Consider the following 21,828-nt stretch of genomic DNA (forward strand, 5'->3'; position numbering starts at 1 on the left):
TCTATGATCATTTGTTTGCGAAGCCCAAGTCCAACAAGGAGAAACATTCAACTCATTCAACCTTTGTTAGCCTCACCAGTTTTGAGCGTTAACAAAGAGAATGATTTACATAAAATGTATTCGTCAAGTTTTTCCATGATTAACTTCCAATTAGAGGCGGTACGGTTTTGTACAAAATAATATCGTCGCTGTTGCATTTTACCGTCAAAGATTATCCATCAAACAAGCTCAACTTGGGCCTCGGAATAAAACATCCAAGCCCAATTCTCAAATCTTTCTCTCACTTTCACTTTGATTTTCTCACACCACACGACACATAGCAACCCTAAACCTAGCAGCTAGCAGCTAGCAGCTATGGCCTCTCTCCTCCACCTCTCCGCCACCCCCAAAACCCTAATCCCCAAATCTTACATTCCCTCCTCCGCGTTGCGCGCTTTCCCCTCAACCCTCTCCACCCGGTCACTCTCCTTCCCTCAACTTGTTGGCCGAAAATCCAAACCCAAATCCTCCACCATTACCTGCAGCACACCGACCCCCGCCACGGATCGATTGATCTCCGCTGTCGCTTACACCCTCCCTTTCTTCAACTCCCTCCAGTATGGACGCTACCTGTTTATCCAATTCCCCAAATTGGGCCTCCTCTTCGAACCCTTGATCCCCTTGCTGAGCCTCTATCGGTCGATGCCGTACTCGAGCTTCGTGGCCTTCTTTGCCCTCTACCTGGGCGTCGTCAGAAACCCAAGCTTCAACCACTACGTGCGGTTCAACGCGATGCAGGCGGTGACGCTGGACGTCCTGTTGGTACTGCCGCTGCTGGTCCAGAGGATTTTCAGTCCGGGTCGGGCCGGGTTGGGGTACAAGCTCATGGTTTGGGGGCATAATGGTATTTTCGTCTTCAGCGTTTTCTGCTTCGTTTATGGTTTGGTTAACTGCATTTTGGGTCGGACTCCGTACCTGCCCTTTGTTGCTGATGCCGCCGGCCGGCAGCTCTGAAAAATCACAACTTTTCCAATTTTGGTCCGGCTTTTGTGTTGTATAATTTCATTTTATAATTTTATTTGCTTAATTGTATAACCAATTTCAATTCCAGTTTCGGTTGGTTGATTTGTCTGTTGGTGCATTTCTTATCTTGGCAACGTAATTAATTAAGAGCTCTAAGGATTGATATTTGAAAATAATAATCGTTGTTAACTTAAAACATTGTTTGTAAAATTGACTAATTTTATTATTTTGCGAAATATTTTTTATGAGCATGTTGTTGACAACTTTGTATGGCATATTTAATAGAAATATAAAGCAATGAGGCTTGAAACATTGTTAAAATCGGGTTTCACTCTCAATAGTATCAATGGAAAGTTTTACTTTAATTTTTATAACTTCACGGTCAAGCGAACGTGAAACTAAGAAAACTAAGAAAATAAGTGAAAAATATATGTATATTTAGTATATTTGGAAGCGGTTTAAAGGTTTAATAAGCAATAAATATACATTTAGTATAATATTTGAACCGAAAACTAAGAAAATAAATGAAAAATATAGTGGCGATGCTCAAAACATTGTTAAAATAGCGTCCCACCCTCAAGAATATCAACAGAAAGTCATATTTTAATTTTCAAGACTTAACGGTGAGACAAAGGTGAAAATAAATCGTTTGAACGAGAGTGTATGTACGAATTTACAAAATCAACAAAAAATTGTGAGTGGTAACCCACGTTTTTTGTCAAAAGTGCGAAATTTTTATTTTCGCGAAAATTCCGTGAGCATTAAAGAAAACTTTATAAGGCATTTGGAAGCAGTTTTATAGTGTATTGAGCAATAAATGCATATTTAGTATAATATTTAAGCCGAAAACTAAGAAAATAAGTGAAAATTATAGTAGTTAGGCTCAAAACATTGCTCAATAGGATTCCATCCTTATGAATAAAGTATGAATAAAAAATACAACAGTGAGGCTCAAAACATTAATAAAATGGGGTTTCACTCTCAAGAATATCAACGAAAAGACATACTTTATTTTGAAAACTTCGCGGTGAGGCGAAGGTGAAAATAAATAGTTTGAATGATGATTTATGTACGAATTTGCAAAACTGACCAAAATCGTGAGTGTTAACCTACGTTTTTTGGTCAAAAATGAAATTTTTTATTTTTGCGAAATATTTTACACGAGCATTAAGGAAAACTTTATAAGGTGCTTGGAAGCGGTTTTATGATTTATTGAGCAACAAATGTATACTTAGTAGATTATTTAAGCCGAAAACTAAAAAAATAAGTGAAAAATACAATATTGAGGACCAAGACATTGTCAAATGGGGTTCCACCCTTAAGAATCTCAATGGAAAGTCTTACCCTAATTTTCAAAATTTCACGATGAGGCGAAGGTGAGAATAAATAGTTTGAATTATGATTTATGTACGAATTTGTAAAACTGATTAAATATAGTGAATAACCCATGTATTTTTGGTCAAAAATGAAATTTTTTATTTCTGTACATATTTTCCGCGAGCATTAAGGAAAACTTTTTAAGGTGTTTGGAAGCGGTTTTATGATTTATTGAGCAACAAATGTAATCTTAGTAGAACATTTAAGCCGAAAACTGAAAAAAATATGTGAAAAATACAATAGCAAGGACCAAAACATTGTCAAGTGAAGTAGCACCCCCAAGAATCTCTGTGCAAAGTTTCCCCTTAATTTTCAAAAAACTTCACATTGAGGCGAAGGTGAAAATAAATAGATTGAACGGTGATTTATGTACAAATTTGCAAAACCGACTAAAAGCCGGTGAGTGTTAACCCACGTTTTTTGGGTCAAAAATGAAATTTTTTATTTTTGAGAAATATTTTCCGCAAGCATTAAGGAAAACTTTATAAGATGTTTGGAAGTGGTTTTATGATTTATTGAGCAACAAATGTATACTTAGTAGAATATTTAAGCCAAAAATTGAAAAAACAAGTGAAAATTACAATAGTGAGTACCAAAACATTATCAAATGGAGTTCCACCCTCAAGAATCTCAACGGAAAGTCTTACCTTAATTTTTAAAATTTCAAGGTGAGGCGAAGGTGATAACAAATACATTGAACGATGGTTTATGTACAAATTTGTAAAATCGACTAAAAATCATGAGTGTTAACCCACGTTTTTTGGTCAAAAATGAAATTTTTTATTTTTGCAAAATATTTTCCACGAGCATTAAGGAAAACTTTGTAAGGTGTTTGGAAGCAGTTTTATGATTTATTGAGCAACAAATGTATACTTAGTAGAATATTTAAGTCGAAAACTGAAGAAAAAAAAGTGAAAAATACAATAGTGAGGACCAAAACATTGTCAAATGGGGTTCCACCCTCAAGAATCTCAACGGAAAGTCTTACCTTAATTTTTAAAATTTTCAGGATGAGGCGGAGGTGAGAACAAATAGTTTGAACTATCATTTATGTACGAATTTGTAAAATCGACTAAAAATAGTGAGTGTTAACCCACGTCTTTATGGTCAAAAATGAAAATTTTTATTTAATGTAAATATTTTCTGTGAACATTAAGGAATTTTTTTTAAGGTGTTTGGAAGCAGTTTTGTAATTTATTGAGCAATAAATGTACACTTAGTAGAATATTTAAGCCGAAAACTGAAAAAATAAGTGAAAAATACAATAGCGAGGACCAAACCATTGTCAAGTGAAGTTCCACCCCCAAGAATCTCTGTGGAAAGTTTCCCCTTAATTTTTAAAACTTCACATTGAGGCGAAGGTGAAAATAAATAGATTGAATGGTGATTTATGTACGAATTTGCAAAACCGACTAAAAACCATGAGCACCCACGTTTTTTTGGTCAAAAAAATGAATTTTTTTATTTTTGGGAAATATTTTTTGTGAGCATTAAGGAAAACTTTATAAGGTGTTTGGAAGTGGTTTTATGATTTATTGAGCAACAAATGTATACTTATTAGAATATTTAAGCCGAAAACTGAAAAAATAAGTGAAAAATACAATAGTGAAGACCAAAACATTGTCAAATGGGGTTCCACCATCAAGAATCTCAACGGAAAGTCTTACCTTAATTTTCAAAATTCATGGGGAGGCGAAGGTGAAAACAGATATACTGAACGATGATTTATGTACGAATTTATAAAACCGACTAAAAATCGTGAGTGTTAACCCACATTTTTTTTGTTAGAAATGCAAATTTTTATTTTTGTGAAATATTTTCGGCGAGCATTAGGGAAAACATTGTAAGGTGTTTGGAAGTGGTTTGATGATTTATTGAGCAACATATGTATACTTAGTAAAATATGTAAACCGAAAATTGAAAAAATAAGTGAAAACTACAATAGTGATGACCAAAACATTGTCAAATGGGGTTCCACCCTCAAGAATCTCAGCGGAAAGTTTTACCTTAATTTTCAAAATTTCACAATGAGGCGAAGGTGAAAGCTAATAGTTTGTACGATGATTTATGTACGAATTTGTAAAACCGACTAAAAATCGTGAGTGTTAACCCACGTTTTTTTGGTAAAAAATGAACATTTTTATTTTTGGGAAATATTTCCGCAAGCACTAAGGAAAACTATATAAGGTGTTTGAAAGCAGTTTTATGATTGATTGAGCAACAAATATATACTTAGTGGAATATTTAAGCCAAAAATAGAAAGAAGTATGTGAAAAATACTATAGTGAGGACCAAAAAAATTGTCAAATGGGGTTCCACCCTCAAGAATCTCGATGGAAAGTCTTACCTTAATTTTCAAAATTTCACGGTGAGGCGAAGGTGAAAACAAATAGATTGGATGAATGATTTATGAACAAATTTGTAAAACCGATTAAAAATCATAAATGTTAACCCACATTTTTTTGGTCAAAAATGAAAATTTTTATTTTTGGGAAATATTTTTTGCAAGCACTAAGGAAAACTTTATAAGGTGTTTGAAAGCGGTTTTATGATTTATTGAGCAACAAATGTATACTTAGTAGAATATTTAAGCTGAAAACTGAAGAAGAAAAAATATGTGAAAAATACAATAATGTGGACCAAAACATTGTCAAATGGGGTTCCACCCTCACGAATCTCAATGGAAGTCTCACCTTAATTTTCAAAACTTCACATTAGGTTAAGCTGAAAATAAATAGATTGAACGGTCATTTATGTACGAATTTGCAAAACCAACTAAAAGCAGTGAATACCACCCACATTTGTTTTGGTCAAAAATGAAATTTTTTTTTTGAGAAATATTTTCCGCGAGCATTATGGAAAACTTTATAAGGTGTTTGGAAGTGGTTTTATGATTTATTGAGCAACAAATGTATACTTGGTAGAATTTTTAAACCAAAAACTGAAAAAACAAGTGAAAAATACAATAATGAGGACCAAAACATTGTCAAATGAAATTCCACCCTCAAGAATCTCAACGGAAAGTCTTACCTTAATTTTCAAAATTTCAAGAAGAGGCGAAGGTGAAAACAAATACATTGAACGATGGTTTATTTACAAATTTGTAAAATCGACTAAAAATCGTGAGTTAATACCCACATTTTTTTTGGTCAAAAATGAAAATTTTTATTTTTGTGAAATATTTTCTGCAAGCATTAAGGAATACTTTATAAGGTGTTTGGAAGCGGTTTTATGATTTATTGAGCAACAAATGTATACTTAGTAGAATATTTAAGCCGAAAACTGAAAAAAAAAAAAAAAAAGAAGTGAAAAATACAATAGTGAGGACCAAAACATTGTCAAATGGGGTTCCACCTTCAAGAATCTCAACAGAAAGTCTTACCTTAATTTTTAAAATTTCATGATGAGGTGAAGGTGAGAACAAATAGTTTGAACAATGATTTATGTATGAATTTGTAAAACCGAATAAAAATAGTGAGCGTTAACCCACGTCTTTTTGGTCAAAAATGAATTTTTTTATTTAATGTAAATATTTTCCGCAAGCATTAAGGAAAACTTTATAAGGTGTTTGAAAGCGGTTTTATGATTTATTGTGCTACAAATGTATACTTAGTAGAATATTTAAGCTGAAAACTAAAGAAAAAAAATGTGAAAAATACAAGAATGTGGACCAAAACATTGTCAAATGGGGTTCCACCCTCAAGAATCTCAATAGGAAGTCTCACCTTAATTTTCAAACCTTCACATTGAGATTAAGCTGAAAATAAATAGATTGAACAATGATTTATGTACAAATTTGCAAATCCGACTAAAGGCTGTGAATGTTGTTAACCTACATTTTTTTGGTCAAAAATGAAATTTTTTATTTTTGCGAAATATTTTCCACGGGCATTAAGGAAACTTTTATAAGGTGTTTGGAAGAGGTTTTATGATTTATTGAGCAACAAATGTTAACTTAGTAGAATAGTTAAGCCAAAAACTGAAAAAATAAGCGAAAAATACAATAGTGAGGACTAAAACATTGTCAAATGGGGTTCCACCCTCAAGAATCTCAACGGAAAGTCTTATCTTAATTTTCAAAATTGAGCAATGAGGTGAGGTGAAAACAAATAGATTGAACGATGATTTATGTACGAATTTGTAAAACATACTAAAAATCGTGAGTGTTAACCCACGTTTTTTTAGTCAAAAATAAAAATTTTATTTTTGTAAATATTTTCCGCGAGTAATAAGGAAATTTTTTTAAGGTGTTTGGAAGTGGTTTTATGATTTATTGAGCAAAAAATGTATTCTTAGTAAAATATTTAAGCTGAAAACTGAAGAAAAAAAATAGGTGAAAAATACAATAGTGAAGAGCAAAACATTGTCAAGTGGTGTTCCACCCTCAAGAATCTCTATGGAAAGTCTCCCCTTAATTTTCAAAACTTCACATTGAGGTGAAGGTGAAAATAAATATATTGAACGGTGATTTATGTACGAATTTGCAAAATCAACTAAAAACCGTGGGTGCTAACCCACATTTTTTGGTCAAAAATATAGATTTTTATATTGGCGAAATATTTTCTGCAAGCATTAAGGAAAACTGTATAAGATGCTTGGAAGCGGTTTTATGATTTATTGAGTACTTAGTAGAATATTTAAGGCCAAAACTGAAACAGAAGTGCAAAATACAATAGTGAGGACCAAAACATTATCAAATGGGGTTTCACCTTCAAGAATCTCAACGAAAAGTCTTATCTGAATTTTCAAAATTTCTCGATGTGGCGAAGGTGAAAACATATAGATTGAATGATGATTTATTTACGAATTTGTAAAACTGATTAAAAATCGTCTAACACCCATGTTTTTTTTGGTCAAAAATGCAAATTTTTATTTTTGGGAAATATTTTCTGCGAGAGCATTAAGGAAAACTTTGTAAGGTGTTTGGAAGTGGTATGATGATTTATTGAGCAACAAATGTATACTTAGTAGAATATTTCAACTGAAAACAGAAAAAATAAGTGAAAAATACAATAGCGAGGACCAAAGCATTGTCAAATGAGGTTCCACCCTCAAGAATCTCAACGGAAAGTCTTACCTTAATTTCAAAATTACATAGTGAGGCTAAGGTGAAGATAGATAGATTTAACAATGATTTATGTACGAATTTATAAAATCGACAAAAAATCGTAAGTGTTAACCCACATTTTTATTTTGTCAAAAATGAAAAACTTTATTTTTGCAAAATATTTTCCATGAGCATTAAGGAAAACTTTATAAGGTGTTTGGAAGCGATTTTATGATTTTTTATTGGGCAACGAATGTATGCTTAGTAGAATATTTAAGCCGAAAAATGAAAAAATAAGTGAAAAATACAATAGTGAGGACCAAAACATTGTCAAATGGGGTTCCACCCTCAAGAATCTCAATGGAAAGTCTCGACTTAATTTTCAAAACTTCACTTTGAGGCGAAGGTGAAAATAAGTAGATTGAACGGTGATTTATGTACGCATTTGCAAAATCGACTAAAAACCATAAGTGTTAACCCACGTTTTTTTGTCAAATTTGAAAATATTTATTTTTGCGAAATATTTTCCACGAGCATTAAGGAAAACCTTATAAGGTATTTGGAAGCAGTTTTTTTATTTATTGAGCAACAATTGTATACTTAGTAGAATATTTAAGCCGAAAACTGAAAAAATAAGTGAAAAATACAATAGTGATGACCAAAACATTGCCAAATGGGGTTCCATTGTCACATCCCGGCCCGAGGCCCACCACATCCCGGGCCCGCTCCACCACGTAGCACGATATTGTCCGCTTTGGGCCAACCACGCCCTCATGGTTTTGTTTTTAGGAACTCACACGAAAACTTCCCAGTGGGTCACCCATCATGGGAGTTCTCTCTTGCGCTACTCGCTTAACATCCAAGTTCCGATGAACTCTGAAGCCAGTGAGCTCCCAAAAGGCCTCGTGCTAGGTAGAGATGAGAATATACATATAAGGATCACTCCCCTGGGTGATGTGGGATCTTACATCCACCCCCAAGAATCTCAACGAAAAGTCTCACCTTAATTTTCAAAACTTCACATTCAGGCGAAGGTGAAAATAAATAGATTGAACGGTGGTTTATATACAAATTTGCAAAACCGACTAAAAGTCGTGATCCATGTTTTTTTGGCCAAAAATGAAATCTTTTATTTTTGCGAAATATTTTCCGCGAGCATTAAGGAAAACTTTATAAGGTGTTTGGAAGCGGTTTTACGATTTATTGAGCAACAAATGTATACTTAGTGGAATATTTAAGTGAAAAATACAATAGCAAGGACCAAACATTGTCAAATGGGGTTCTACCGTCAAGAATCTCAATGGAAAGTCTCAACTTAATTTTCAAAACTTCACATTGAGGCGAAGGTGAAAATAAATAGATTGACCGGTGACTTATATACGAATTTGCAAAACCGACTAAAAGCCTAACACCCACGTTTCTTTGGTCAAAAAAGAAATTTTTTTTTTTTTTTGCAAAATATTTTCCGCAAGCATTAAAGAAAATTTATAAGTGAAAATTAATCCGAAAATTGAAAAAGTAAGTGAAAATTACAATAGTGAGGACCAAAATATTGTCAAATGGAGTTCCACCCTCAAGAATCTCAACGGAAAGTATTACCTTAATTTTCAAAATTTCACGGTGAGGCGAAAGTCAAAACAAATACATTGAATGATGGTCTATGTTTAAATTTGTAAAACTAACTAAAAATCGTGAGTTGTTACCCACGTTTTTTTGGTCAAAAATGAACTTTTTTTTTAAAATATTTTCCACAAGCATTAAGGAAAACTTTATAAGGTGTTTGGAAGTGGTTTTATGATTTATTAAGCAACAAATGTATACTTAGTGGAATATTTAAGCCGAAAACTGAAGAAAAAAAATAAGTGAAAAATACAATAGTGAGGACCAAAACATAGTCAAATGGGGTTCCACCCCCAAGAATCTCAATGGAAAGTCTTACCATAATTTTCAAAATTTCACGATGAGGCGAATGTGAGAACAAATAGTTTGAACTATGATTTATGTACGAATTTGTAAAACCACGTCTTTTTGGTAAAAAATTAAAATTTTTATTTTTGTAAATATTTTCCGCAAGCATTGAGGAAAACTTTTTAAGGTGTTTGGAAGCAGTTTTATGATTTGTTGAGCAATAAATGTATACTTAGTAGAATATTTAAGTCGAAAACTGAAAAAAATATGTGAAAAATACAATAGCGAGGACCAAAACATTGCCAAGTGAAGGGACCCCCCCCAATCTATGTGGAAAGTTTCCCCTTAATTTTCAAAATGTCACATTGAGGCAAAATTAAAAATAAATAGATTGAACGGTGATTTATGTACGAATTTGCAAAACCAACTAAAAGCCGTGACCCACGTTTTTTTGGTCAAAAATGAAAATTTTATTTTTACGAAATATTTTCCGCGAGCATTATGGAAAACTATATAGGGTGGTTGGAAGCGGTTTTATGATTTATTGAGCAACACATGTATACTTAGTGGAATATTTAAGTGAAAAATACAATAGTGATGACCAAAACATTGTCAAATGGGGTTCAACCCTCAAGAATCTCAATTGAGAGTCTCAACTTAATTTTCAAAACTTCACATTGAGGCAAAGGTGAAAATAAATAGACAAACCAATGATTTATGTACGAATTTGCAAAACCGACTAAGCCGTAAGTGTTAACCCAAGTTTTTTTGGTCAAAAATGAAAATTTTTATTTTTGCGAAATATTTTCCGCGAGCATTAAGGAAAACTTTATAAGGTGTTTGGAAGCGGCGTTATCATTTATTGAGCAACAAATGTATACTTGGTAGAATATTTAAACTGGAAACTGAAAAAAAATAAGTGAAAAATACAATAATGAGGACCAAAACATTGTCAAATGGAGTTTCACCCTCAAGAATCTCAACGGAAAGTCTTACCTTAATTTTCAAAATTTCATCGTGAGACAAAGGTGAAAACAAATACATTGAACGATGGTTTATGTACAAATTTATAAAACCGGCTAAAAATTGTGAGTGTTAACCCACGTCTTTTTGGTCAAAATGAAATTTTTTATTTTTGCGTAATATACTTAGTAGAATTTATAAGCCGAAAATTGAAAAAATAAGTGAAAAATACAATAGTGAGGACCAAAACATTGTCAAATGGGGTTCCACCCTCAACAATCTCAATGGAAAGTCTCGCCTTAATTTTCAAAACTTCACATTGAGGTGAAGCTGAAAATAAATAGATTGAACGATGATTTATTTACGAAATTGCAAAACCGACTAAATACCGTGGATGTTAACCCACGTTTTTTTGTGAAAAATGAAATTTTTTATATTTGCGAAATATTTTCTGCGAGCATTAAGGAAAACTTTATAAGGTGTTTGGAAGCGGTTTTATGATTTATTGAGCAACAAATGTATACTTAGTAGAATATTTAAGCCGAAAACTGAAAAAAAATACAATAGTGAGGACCAAAACATTGTCAAATGAGGTTCCACCCTCAAGAGTCTCAATGGAAAGTCTTATCTTAATTTTCAAAATTTCACGGTGAGGCGAAGGTGAAAACATATAAATTGAACGATGATTTATTTACGAATTTGTAAAACCGACTAAAAATTGTGAGTGTTAACCCATGTTTTTTTGGTCAAAAATGCAAATTTTTATTTTTTGAGAAATATTTTCCACGAGCTTTAAGGAAAACTTTGTAAGGTGTTTGGAAGTGGTTTGATGATTTATTGAACAACAAATGTATATTTAATAGAATATTTAAACCGAAATTTGAAAAAATAAGTGAAAATATTGTCAAATGGGGTTCTACCCTCAAGAATCTCAACATAAAGTCTTACCTTAATTTAAAAAATTACATGGTAAGGCGAAGGTGAAAACAGGTAGATTGAACGATGATTTATGTACGAATTTATAAAACCGACTAAAAATCGTGAGTGTTAACCCACGTTTTTTTTGGCAAAAATGAAAAGTTTTATTTTTGCGAAATATTTGCAGCGAGCATTAAGGAAAACATTATAAGGTGTTTGGAAGTGGTTTTATGATTTTAATTGAGCAACGAATGTATATTTAGTAGAATATTTAAGCCGAAAACTGAAAATATAAGTGAAAAATACAATAGTGAGGACCAAAACATTGTCAAATGGGGTTCCACCCTCAACAATCTCAATGGAAAGTCTCGCCTTAATTTTCAAAACTTCACATTGAGGTGAAGCTGAAAATAAATAGATTGAACGATGATTTATTTACGAATTTGCAAAACCGACTAAATACCGTGGATGTTAACCCACATTTTTTTGTCAAAAATGAAATTTTTATATTTGCGAAATATTTTATGCGAGCATTAAGGAAAACTTTATAAGGTGTTTGGAAGCGGTTTTATGATTTATTGAGCAACAAATGTATACTTAGTAGAATATTTAAGCCGAAAACTGAAAAAATACATAAAAAATACAATAGTGAGGACCAAAACATTGTCAAATGGGGTTCCACCCTCAAGAGTCTCAATGGAAAGTCTTATCTTAATTTTCAAAATTTCACGGTGAGGCGAAGGTGAAAACATATAAATTGAACGATGATTTATTTACGAATTTGTAAAACCGACTAAAAATTGTGAGTGTTAACCCATGTTTTTTTGATCAAAAATGCAAATTTTTATTTTTTGAGAAATATTTTCCACGACCATTAAGGAAAATTTTGTAAGGTGTTTGGAAGTGGTTTGATGATTTATTGAACAACAAATATATATTTAGTAGAATATTTAAACTGAAAATTGAAAAAATAAGAGAAAATATTGTCAAATGGGGTTCCACCCTCAAGAATCTCAACGGAAAGTCTTACCTTAATTTTAAAAATTACATGGTAAGGCGAAGGTGAAAACAGGTAGATTGAACGATGATTTATGTACGAATTTTTAAAACCGACCAAAAATCGTGAGTGTTAACCCACGTTTTTTTTGGCAAAAATGAAAAGTTTTATTTTTGCGAAATATTTGCAACGAGCATTAAGGAAAACATTATAAGGTGTTTGGAAGTGGTTTTATGATTTTTATTGAGCACCGAGTGTATACTTAGTATAATATTTAAGCCGAAAACTAAAAAAATTGGTGACAAATACAATAGCGAGGACCAAAACATTGTCAAATGGGGTTTCACCCTCAACAATCTCAATGGAAAGTCTCGTCTTAATTTTCAAAACTTCATATTGAGGTGAAGCTGGAAATAAATAGATTGAACGATGATTTATGTACGAATTTGCAAAACCGACTAAATACCGTGGATGTTAACCCACGTTTTTTTGTCAAAAATGAAATTTTTTATTTGTACGAAATATTTTCTGCGAGCATTAAGGAAAACTTTATAAGGCGTTTGGAAGCGGTTTTATGATTTATTGAGCAACAAATGTATACTTAGTAGAATATTTAAGCCGAAACTGAAAAAATATGTAAAAAAATACAATAGTGAGGACCAAAACATTGTCAAATGGGGTTCCACCCTCAAGAATCTCAACGGAAAGTCTTACCTTAATTTTCAAAATTACATGGTAAGGCCAATGTGAAAACAGATAGATTGAACGATTATTTATGTACGAATTTATAAAACTGACTAAAAATCGTGAGTATTAACCAACATTTTTTGTGAAAAATGAAATTTTTTATTTTTGCAAAATGTTTTATGTGAGCATTTAGGTAAACTTTATCAGGCATATTGAGCAATAAATGTATATTTAGTATAATATATCAGTCAAAACTAAGAAAATAAGTGAAAAATACAGTAGGAGTCTCAAAATGTTGCTAAAATGGGGAGTTCCATCCTCAAGAATATCAATGGAAAGTATTACTTTAAATTTTAGAACTCCACGATGAGGCGAAGATGAAATAAGTAGGTTGAACTATGCTTTATGTACGAATTTGGAAAACCAACTAAAAACCGTGAGTATTAACCCTTTTTTTTGTTGTGAAAATGCAAATTTTTTATTTTTGTGAAGTATTTTCATTGAGCTTGAAGGAAAACTTTATAAGGCATTTGAAAGCAGTTTCACAGTTTTTTGAGCAATAAATGTATATTCAATGTAATATTTAACTCGAAAACTAAAAAAAAAAAAAGTGAAAACTATAGTTGTGAGGCTCAAAATATTGTTAAAATGGGGTTCCACCCTTAAGAATATCAACGGAAAATCTTCTTTAATTTTTAAAACTAGACGGTGAAACGAAAGTGAAAATAAATAGTTTGAACGATGAATTATGTAATATTTTGCAAAAGTGACCAAAAACCGTGAATGTCAACCCATAATTTTGTGAAAACTATAAATTTCACCAAATGTTTTATGTGAGAATTAAGGAAAACTTTATAAGACATTTGGAAGCAATTTGAGCCACAAATGTATTTTAATAGAATAAGTGAAATATGAGTAGAAACTCCTACTCATAACTCTTAGTATTTTAATCACAGATCTTTGTGCTTATGATCAGAACCGTTCATATTATAAATCACACTGTAAAAATCATCTTTGTAAAAAAAATAAATTAAAATTAAGGGAAACTAATGAAAATGGCTTGAAAACTTTGAGTTTTAATGATAAGGACAAAATAAAGGGTAAAATGAATAGTACTAGGATTGACTTTTTAATGCAAAAATGTGGTTTTTCGTTAAAGTGAACAGTACCGGGTGCTTTTCGTTAAAGTTCCCTTAAAATTAAGGTCGTTTAGACAATTTATTGTAGCAAATACATAAATGGTCCGTAATGGTTTTACCAATTCCGATAATTTGTTTTAAAAAAATTTGATAACTAAACGATCTTAATTTTAATTGATTTTTTGCAAAAATGATCTTCATAGGATGATTTATAATATGAACAATTATGATTAAAAACATAAAGTTCTATAAATTGACAACGAACAATTTTGAGAATTTTGAGTAGGAGCTCCTACTCATCTTTGAATAGCCAAATATTGTTTCCAAAGCATTGCCAAAATAGATTCCCACTATCAAAGGAATTACTCACATTCGTTTTCAAAACCTTTTGGTCGGATTAAGGTGAAAACAAATACATTTAATGATGATTTTTGTAGACCGACTAAAAATAAAAAATGTTATCCCGTGCCTTTGGAAAAACTTTATAAGACATTTGACCAGTTTTACCATTTAGTGATTCACAGATGAACTTTTACCTTTTATAAATTAAAAAGAATAGTAGTGGAACTCTATGCACTGCCATAACCATGAACACCAAACGGAAAGTCTTGCATTATCTTCACTCATTTTCAAAACCCATAGAAAAGTTCTAGTTTTGTTTTATATTCACGAAATATTCTCCATGAGATTAAGGCAGGCATTTAGGAGTTTCTCCATTTTTGAGCCATAAAACAAAATATAAGTATTCCCAAAACAATGCCAAAGCAGATTTCTGCCCCCTAGAACATCTTTAAATCGTCCTACCTGAAATTTCAAAACATTAAGGAAAGCTTTATAAGGAATTTGAAACCAATTTTACCTTTTAATCAGCCACAAGTATCACTTTTATAGAATAGATCAGCTGACAACTGAAAAATAAATAAAATAATTAGTAGTAAAACACAACAAAAGTAAAAATAGTAGTGAAACCCATAACATTACCAAAAACGAAGCTCCTTCCGCAAGAATAAATTTTACAACAGCTTTTGTAAAAAAAAAATTAAAAACCGGTTAAAAATCGTGTATGGTTTTGCCAGCATTTTCCGTGGATTAAAACATTTTACGATAGTTTGTGTTAGCAGGATCTCACTTGGAGCAACTAATCACAACGAGAGATTTTAAACCACTACTTTCTAGTCATTACTATAAATTCACTAAAATCTTAAAAAATAAAAACCTGGTAATCAAACCTCAAGATAAAAAAAGGAAAACGACCAGTTGCAAAAACTCAGACTTTGACGACAAATTGTAAACAGTTACATGTTAGTGAATTACATGACTTGACCACCATGTTATGAGGTCGATTTAATTTTCTCAAGCAAGATATGGGTCATACATCACCAGACGCATTTTATGTTCAGAGAAAGTTAAACGCACAAGATCACTGATATAAAATACCGCACAAGACAATTTTGTGCCAACGACAACTTCACTCCTAAAATTGTTCCGACAGCTTTCGTCCTCTTCCATGCAAGGATTGATGCTTATCATGTAAAGTTACGTTCCGACACCACCCTTACCCACATCAATCCATATGGATTACACTACATGATGATAATGGATGCCGGAAACCAGCCCACCAGTCTCTTTAATTGAAGTCTAATTCAAGATAGCAGGAGTGACTACTTAAATCAGACACTTCTCTACGGCCAAATATTTAAGTAACATGCAAGTAGCTATATCTTAAAAACAAAGTAAAACATACCTCCCAAACATACCTCTTAAACACGAAGTTGAGAAAAACTAAGCACCAGTCCTTACACCCATCACAGGAGAAACAGCTCAACTCCAGCAAAAAAACACACAATTTGGAATAACCATAATTTTATCTTGGTACAGGAGTTTAAAAACTGACCTAGACAAGAACACAAACTTCCTTTTCTCCACATGCAGCACAGCAAGGATCACCTAGTACCGGTCATAACGCCTAGAAGAACAAATTATTATATCAGACAATGATCACTAAAAGGTATCCACTTGTTCGACATGCATATACAGGATAAGGCAAAATCTCTTAATTACTAAAATCACTAATGCAATCAATTACCAACATGGCTTGTGGTCAATAAAAGGTAGCAATTCTCTAATAGACCAACGATTTTAATAGGCAAGACTATGAAAAATGACAAATGGGAAGAGTACACAGGTTGACAAGCCTCCAATTCTCCCATAAAAATGCAGGTCAAGGCATGTTATAAACTACCACTTCAAAGCACTAGGCCTATTTTCAAAATAATAAAAAGCTCATAGCTCTTTTCAGTAAAGAAATACAAAAAAAAAAAAAGGGTAAATTACATAGTAACCCCTCAGGTTTGAGGTCTATTACAACTCCATACAACATCCTTAAAATATTTCACTTTCATACCTCACGCACTATATTATTTCAAAATAATACCTCCGTTACATTTTCCATCCATTGGTCCGATAAATGCTGACGTGGCTGCCACATGGCAAATTTTTTTTTTTATACAAAAATATTATAATATTAACCCTATTTAAAAATAAATAAAAAAACAGAAAAACCCAAACCCAAAAATCCTCCCCTGCAACCCCACATCCCACCCCCACCCCTTACCCACCCATCTCTTCCTTCCCGTCCACCCTTCCACAAAAGCTGAAACCCGCAACCCTAGCACCTCCCTTCTCTCTCCCTCGAAGAAGAAGGAAGAAGAAGACGAAGGAAACAAAAAAAAAAAAAGCAGAGCCCAACCCGCACCTCCTCTCCCCCCCCCCCGGGCACCTTCACCGCACCCACCCTCCCCCCCCTGCGCCTTCACCGCACCCTCCCCCTCCCCCCCCCCCCCCGCCCGGCCAAACCCAACCAACCTTATTTCCCCATCCCCGCAACAAACCCCCCAAACCCAGCAACCTTATTTTCCCATCCCCCGCAGCAGACCCCACACCCCCCTCCCCACACTCCTTAAATCCACACCCATTCCTCCCATTTTCACCTCACAAACCCGGCAATAGCAGCGTATACGGGATCTGGGTTTTTTTTTTTTTCCTGGGTTGCAGGTGAGGGTCGGGGGAAGAAGATGAAGATGGGGGAGAAGAGCGAGGGAGGAGGAGGGGAAGACAAACTGAAGGGGTTTTTTTTTCTTTTTTTTACAGGTAGGGGGGTTAGGGGAAGAAGATGAAGATGAGGGAGAAGAGATGAGGAGGAGAGGGGAGGGAGGTGCGTTTGTGTTTTCTAAGGGTTTTTTTTCTTTTTTTAATTAGAAGATTCAGGTTTTTTTTGAAAATTTTTTTTGCCACGTGGCACACATTTGGCAGCCAAGTCAGCGCTTAACGGATCAATGGATGAAAAATGTAATAGATGTATTATTTTGAAATAAAATTGTACATGAAGTACGAAGTGAAATGTTTTAAAGATGTTGTATGGGATTGAAATAGACCTTAAACCTGAGGGGTTTTTATGTAATTTACCCACAAAAAAAAAACCTATTAAAGACAATAATTTCTGAAAGTATCGCATGTGTTTTGGCGCTTTGTTATTAGAGTTCCAAGAAGAAAAAACCTAATTGCATGTGAAATAAATAGAACTCACTAAAAATCGGCCACCACGGAAGAGCACGCACCTGTGGCGATCATAATCCCTGGAACGTTCCCTCGATCGTGAGCGTGACCTACGGCGACTTCTTGAATCATAATTGTGGGAGCGATCTGAATCTCTATCACGATCGCGATCATATCCACGATCTCGATCATAGTACCTATCGCGATCTCTGCTCCTACGATCATAATCCCTACCTCGGTCCCGGCTAGCTCCACGTTCTCTATCCCTACTTGATTCCCTGTCACATTCCTTACTTCGCTCCTTTGATCTACATGGTAAATAATTAAAAAAAAAAAGAAAAGGAATTGTAATACAAGAACTTAACATAAAAAAATACATGATGAATAAAAATTTATGTAAGACTAAAAGAGCAAAATAACATACCTCCTATCATCAGACCTATCAACCTTACGACTCTTGTTTTTCTCTTCCTGAAAAATAAATAGCCAAAAAAGTACAATTGGCAAACCTTTTAATAGGATGGCACGAAACACCAAATCTCTTGGTGGAGAGATATAACATTGTCATATTTGGTAAGCACCATTCAAGATCAAAATTAACAAAAAATAGCAACTGGGGATGCTTACTGATAAAGTCAACATGTAAAACACCTTCATGGTGACTTAAAAATTCACTTAGATATCCATCAACATCCCTTTTTTCAACAGTCATTTGATTATTGTAGGGAATGCCAAATATAGATGGTAACTACAACCAAACGGGTGTATTGTGTACTCTTCTCGTAGGTACACAAGCTATGATCCAACATACTCTTAAAATTCTTCAAAAAAGGAAAGTACTTTATTGGCAGTAAACTTACTAATATCAAAACAGAACTTAAACAGTGTGGCCTCAGTACAGGATACAGTGAGGAAGGCCATTCCTAATTCATAACCTAGATATGTTATGCATGCACCCATCTCAAAGATGTCGCTGACAAAAATCAACTTACAAAAAAAGTATATGAATACATTCTCGCAGCATATTATAATTTTTTCCCCAAAAATGCTTCGTAATCCTTAAGAATATCTGAGAAGTGCAAGACTTGGACAACTTGACTTCAGAGAACTATGAATTCAGAAGTCAATAATTATATAACAGTGAATAAGATGGTTGAAAATTTTATACTCACAGATACCATATTTATGAGAATCTCTAAAGATTTGAAACATTATACCATAGCACCTGACCCAACAGTTTCAGAATACAAACTTAATGAAATTCAAAGATTTTGCAGATAAAAATGTAATACTATGACAATATATTTTCAGATCTACTTTGGCCAAAATGTAGAAACGTATCTGTCGAAACAGTATCCGCTATCCAGTACAAATTTCCAGCTCTTCTACCCATTTTTAGCCAACAAAAAAAAGGATATAATTACAAAATGGATCATCTTTACCTGCAGCTCTGCTAACTTCTCACGGATTTGTATATAGCCTAAATGAAGCTTCCCGCCAAAGTGATCAGCTAAACGACGGTCACTGAAAACCACAAGGAAAAAAAAAATCAGAATATTCATTTAATTCAGAAATGTAATAGCCCCAAAAGGTCATGTTCATGTACCGTTGATTCCCCTTAATTTTTCTAGCCAAGAATAGCATGATCTATAAACATAAAACAAAAATAGACGCACATTCTTTAGCTGCAAAAGTTATCCTCGTAAAACTGGGCACAAGAGCCTGCTGGTGACAAGGAGGCATAATCGTTGGGTCAAAAGGTGAAGCACTTGAAACCCCAAATACTAATTTTTGTGTACCTAGGAAAGCTAGTAACTAAGGTAGCAAGCAGGACCACAAAAATCAACCTTTACCTGTCATAAACACTCAAAAATGCTCCACAGATGTCACAAACGCGTAGCTTTTGATCAGTCTGAAACAACACCATGATGTACAAGTTAAGAGTTGCTTGAAAGAAAAACAAGAGTTCCACAACAGTATAACCCTGATATTAAATGAAAATCTACTCCCCGCACTTGCCCAGAGTGTTATCTATGAGTATAGATAAAGGAAAAATGAACTCACAATACGAACATCAGCAGCAGTGTACTTGGAGGAATCCACGATAGGCTCTTGTCTGGCAGGCAGCTAAACAGAGAATAATGAAGTCACTCAGCAGCCATTTACATGAATATGATGTTAAAAGGTTAGTAGATTAGGTGAACCACTTAACTACCATCCCCAAAAGATTATTATCTTAACTAATAATACCTTCTTCAGCGCTTCAGCCTCTTCCAATGCCTTTTGTGCTTCATCAACCATACCTTGCTCACCTGAAGATGTTAAAGAGCTTTAGGGACAATATATAACCTGATTCTTAAGACATAAAATAGCCCTAGATGTATCAGAGCATTAACTAGTTAAATTAACAAAGTCCTTACTCTGAACTTAATAAAAAGATATGTATTCTCAATTGATAAACCACATGACAGGCCAAATCCAGAAAACATGAACATTCATTTCACTTACCAAGGTCCTCTGCCTTCTTCAACTTTTCATTTATCATTTCCTGTGTTCTTGCATCAGGAACAACTACAGGCAAGGGTGCCAAAGGAGGTGGGTTTGGCAGGGGTTGAGGTAAAGCTGCCCGGTCCTTATTGAAAGCATCCAAAAGTAACGTGGACTATTAATAGGGAAAAAAACATATAAGTTAAGGTGCCAACAAACTTGTCAACATGTCCACAACATCAGAGAATAATACACTGGAGCAGCAAAAGATATTTCAGTATACAAATAAAGTTGTCAATAACTTACTATGTACCTGTTTATCTGCTCTAATGCCTCTGAGTTCTTCTACTATCTCCAAAGCCCGAATCTTAAGATCTGTCTTGCCTTCAAGATCTGCAGATTTGAATCACAAAATAAAATTTCTAATACATATTCAAGAACTGAAAATTATAAGAAACAGAAATTTTTTGGTAAATAAAGACCAACTGGAAACAAAAGACTCGAAAACATAGGATCGGCAGTCAAAGTAACCGTGGAAATGTAGTACAAATGTCAAAATTTAAGTATACATATTAGAGACTCATTGACTTTAGTGGATTAACCAATCTTAAAAAGCAATGTGAATCATTTATGTATTGTTAAAAACACAAATCCACACACACAACATCGAGCAAACCAAAGATAGCGTATGCTTTGATTTGAAATAGCAATCTAGAAAAAAGAAAAATAATAAAAGTAAAAGAGACATCAGTAGCTACGGGGGAGTTATCTAAAGGTTACCATATTGATCAACTTCTTTCAACTTCTCCTTGATCTGCTTTGACAACTCAAGTATCTCTGGTGTCTGGAATTGCAAAAGAATCAATAAATAGGCAGTCTATAATATTCTTTTCCCTTATATATAAAGAAAAGATAAAGATAATAGATAGGATGATGGACCACCTGAGTAACTTCAGAGACAGAGATGGCAATAGCAGCCTTGGCATCATCATCCTCGAGGCGCTTAAGAGCTCTAGTAATTTTCCTATCACACTCAACAATGAGCCTATCTATGACATCCTCCAGGTCTCTGTCATAGTTATCAGTCCCTTTCGCTTTCGCTTCCTCGTATCTGGGTTAGAGTTAAGCTTCCCAATGGTATCATCGAATTGTATAAACAACAATATTTCCATTTCAAAATTTCAAACGCACATCAATTATTAAATGAAATTGAAGCAATCAATTGCATTAAAGGATACTCTTTTCTGAGTTGCAAAGAGTGGACATTAGGGCACGGACCCATATCCATTTTCTGAGAACGAAAACAACAAACGCCATCAAGGTTGACGATTACGGCAAAAGGCCTCGTGCTATTAAACAAAACATGCCAAGGGGATTGATTTACCGTTAACTGAAAAAGCTCGTGGGGACAGAGGCCGACCAAGTAGAGGCGACACACATCGCGATCGTAATACTTGCGGTTGACCTCCCGAACGTCGCCGTTTCGGTTGGCCCCCATGAGCTGGTCTAGCTGCTTCCTCAGCGCGTCCATGGCCGCTCACAATCCCTCTCCAGTCGTCGTCCTCTACGGCTTTGGAATTGGTGACTTTTCAGTTGGCGTTTTGGGTTTGCTCAGAGAGAGAATTTAGGGCTCGTCTGTTGCGGATTTGGAGGGTTTGGGGAAAAAAATACTAAGGTGGATTTGGAGTGCGTTTATAATATTTGTTTTCCTGATATGCCCTCGTGAGTTAATATATTTTAAGGCCGGC

The 21,828-nt window shown here is 33.9% G+C and overlaps 2 protein-coding genes across 3 annotated transcripts; one reads left to right on the forward strand and one right to left on the reverse strand.

The window, feature by feature from the left end:
- Positions 1-266: 266 nt before the first annotated feature.
- Positions 267-1,106, forward strand: LOC126592777 (protein TIC 20-II, chloroplastic-like). The gene has a single exon (XM_050258559.1). The coding sequence runs from the start codon at positions 355-357 to the stop codon at positions 991-993; it is 639 nt and encodes a 212-aa protein (XP_050114516.1). The 5' UTR covers positions 267-354; the 3' UTR covers positions 994-1,106.
- A 14,673-nt stretch (positions 1,107-15,779) lies between these two features.
- On the reverse strand, positions 15,780-21,751 carry LOC126592082 (uncharacterized). Of its 2 annotated transcripts, none has more exons than XM_050257836.1 (13): positions 21,465-21,751; positions 21,319-21,371; positions 21,023-21,191; positions 20,861-20,924; positions 20,394-20,473; positions 20,102-20,255; positions 19,844-19,905; positions 19,658-19,720; positions 19,447-19,505; positions 19,036-19,117; positions 18,018-18,064; positions 17,625-17,901; positions 15,780-16,004 (listed from the first exon to the last, which is right to left on the reverse strand). In XM_050257836.1, exons 1-13 carry the CDS (start codon positions 21,609-21,611, stop codon positions 15,996-15,998), a joined length of 1,266 nt encoding a protein of 421 aa, XP_050113793.1. In that variant the 5' UTR covers positions 21,612-21,751; the 3' UTR covers positions 15,780-15,995. The 2 variants fall into 2 exon arrangements, with proteins under 2 accessions (XP_050113793.1, XP_050113794.1); XM_050257837.1 differs by having other exon boundaries at positions 17,656-17,901; positions 21,465-21,750.
- Between the last annotated feature and the right edge of the window lie 77 nt (positions 21,752-21,828).

This window comes from Malus sylvestris, chromosome 12, assembly GCF_916048215.2.
Source record: "Malus sylvestris chromosome 12, drMalSylv7.2, whole genome shotgun sequence".
NCBI lineage: Eukaryota > Viridiplantae > Streptophyta > Magnoliopsida > Rosales > Rosaceae > Malus > Malus sylvestris.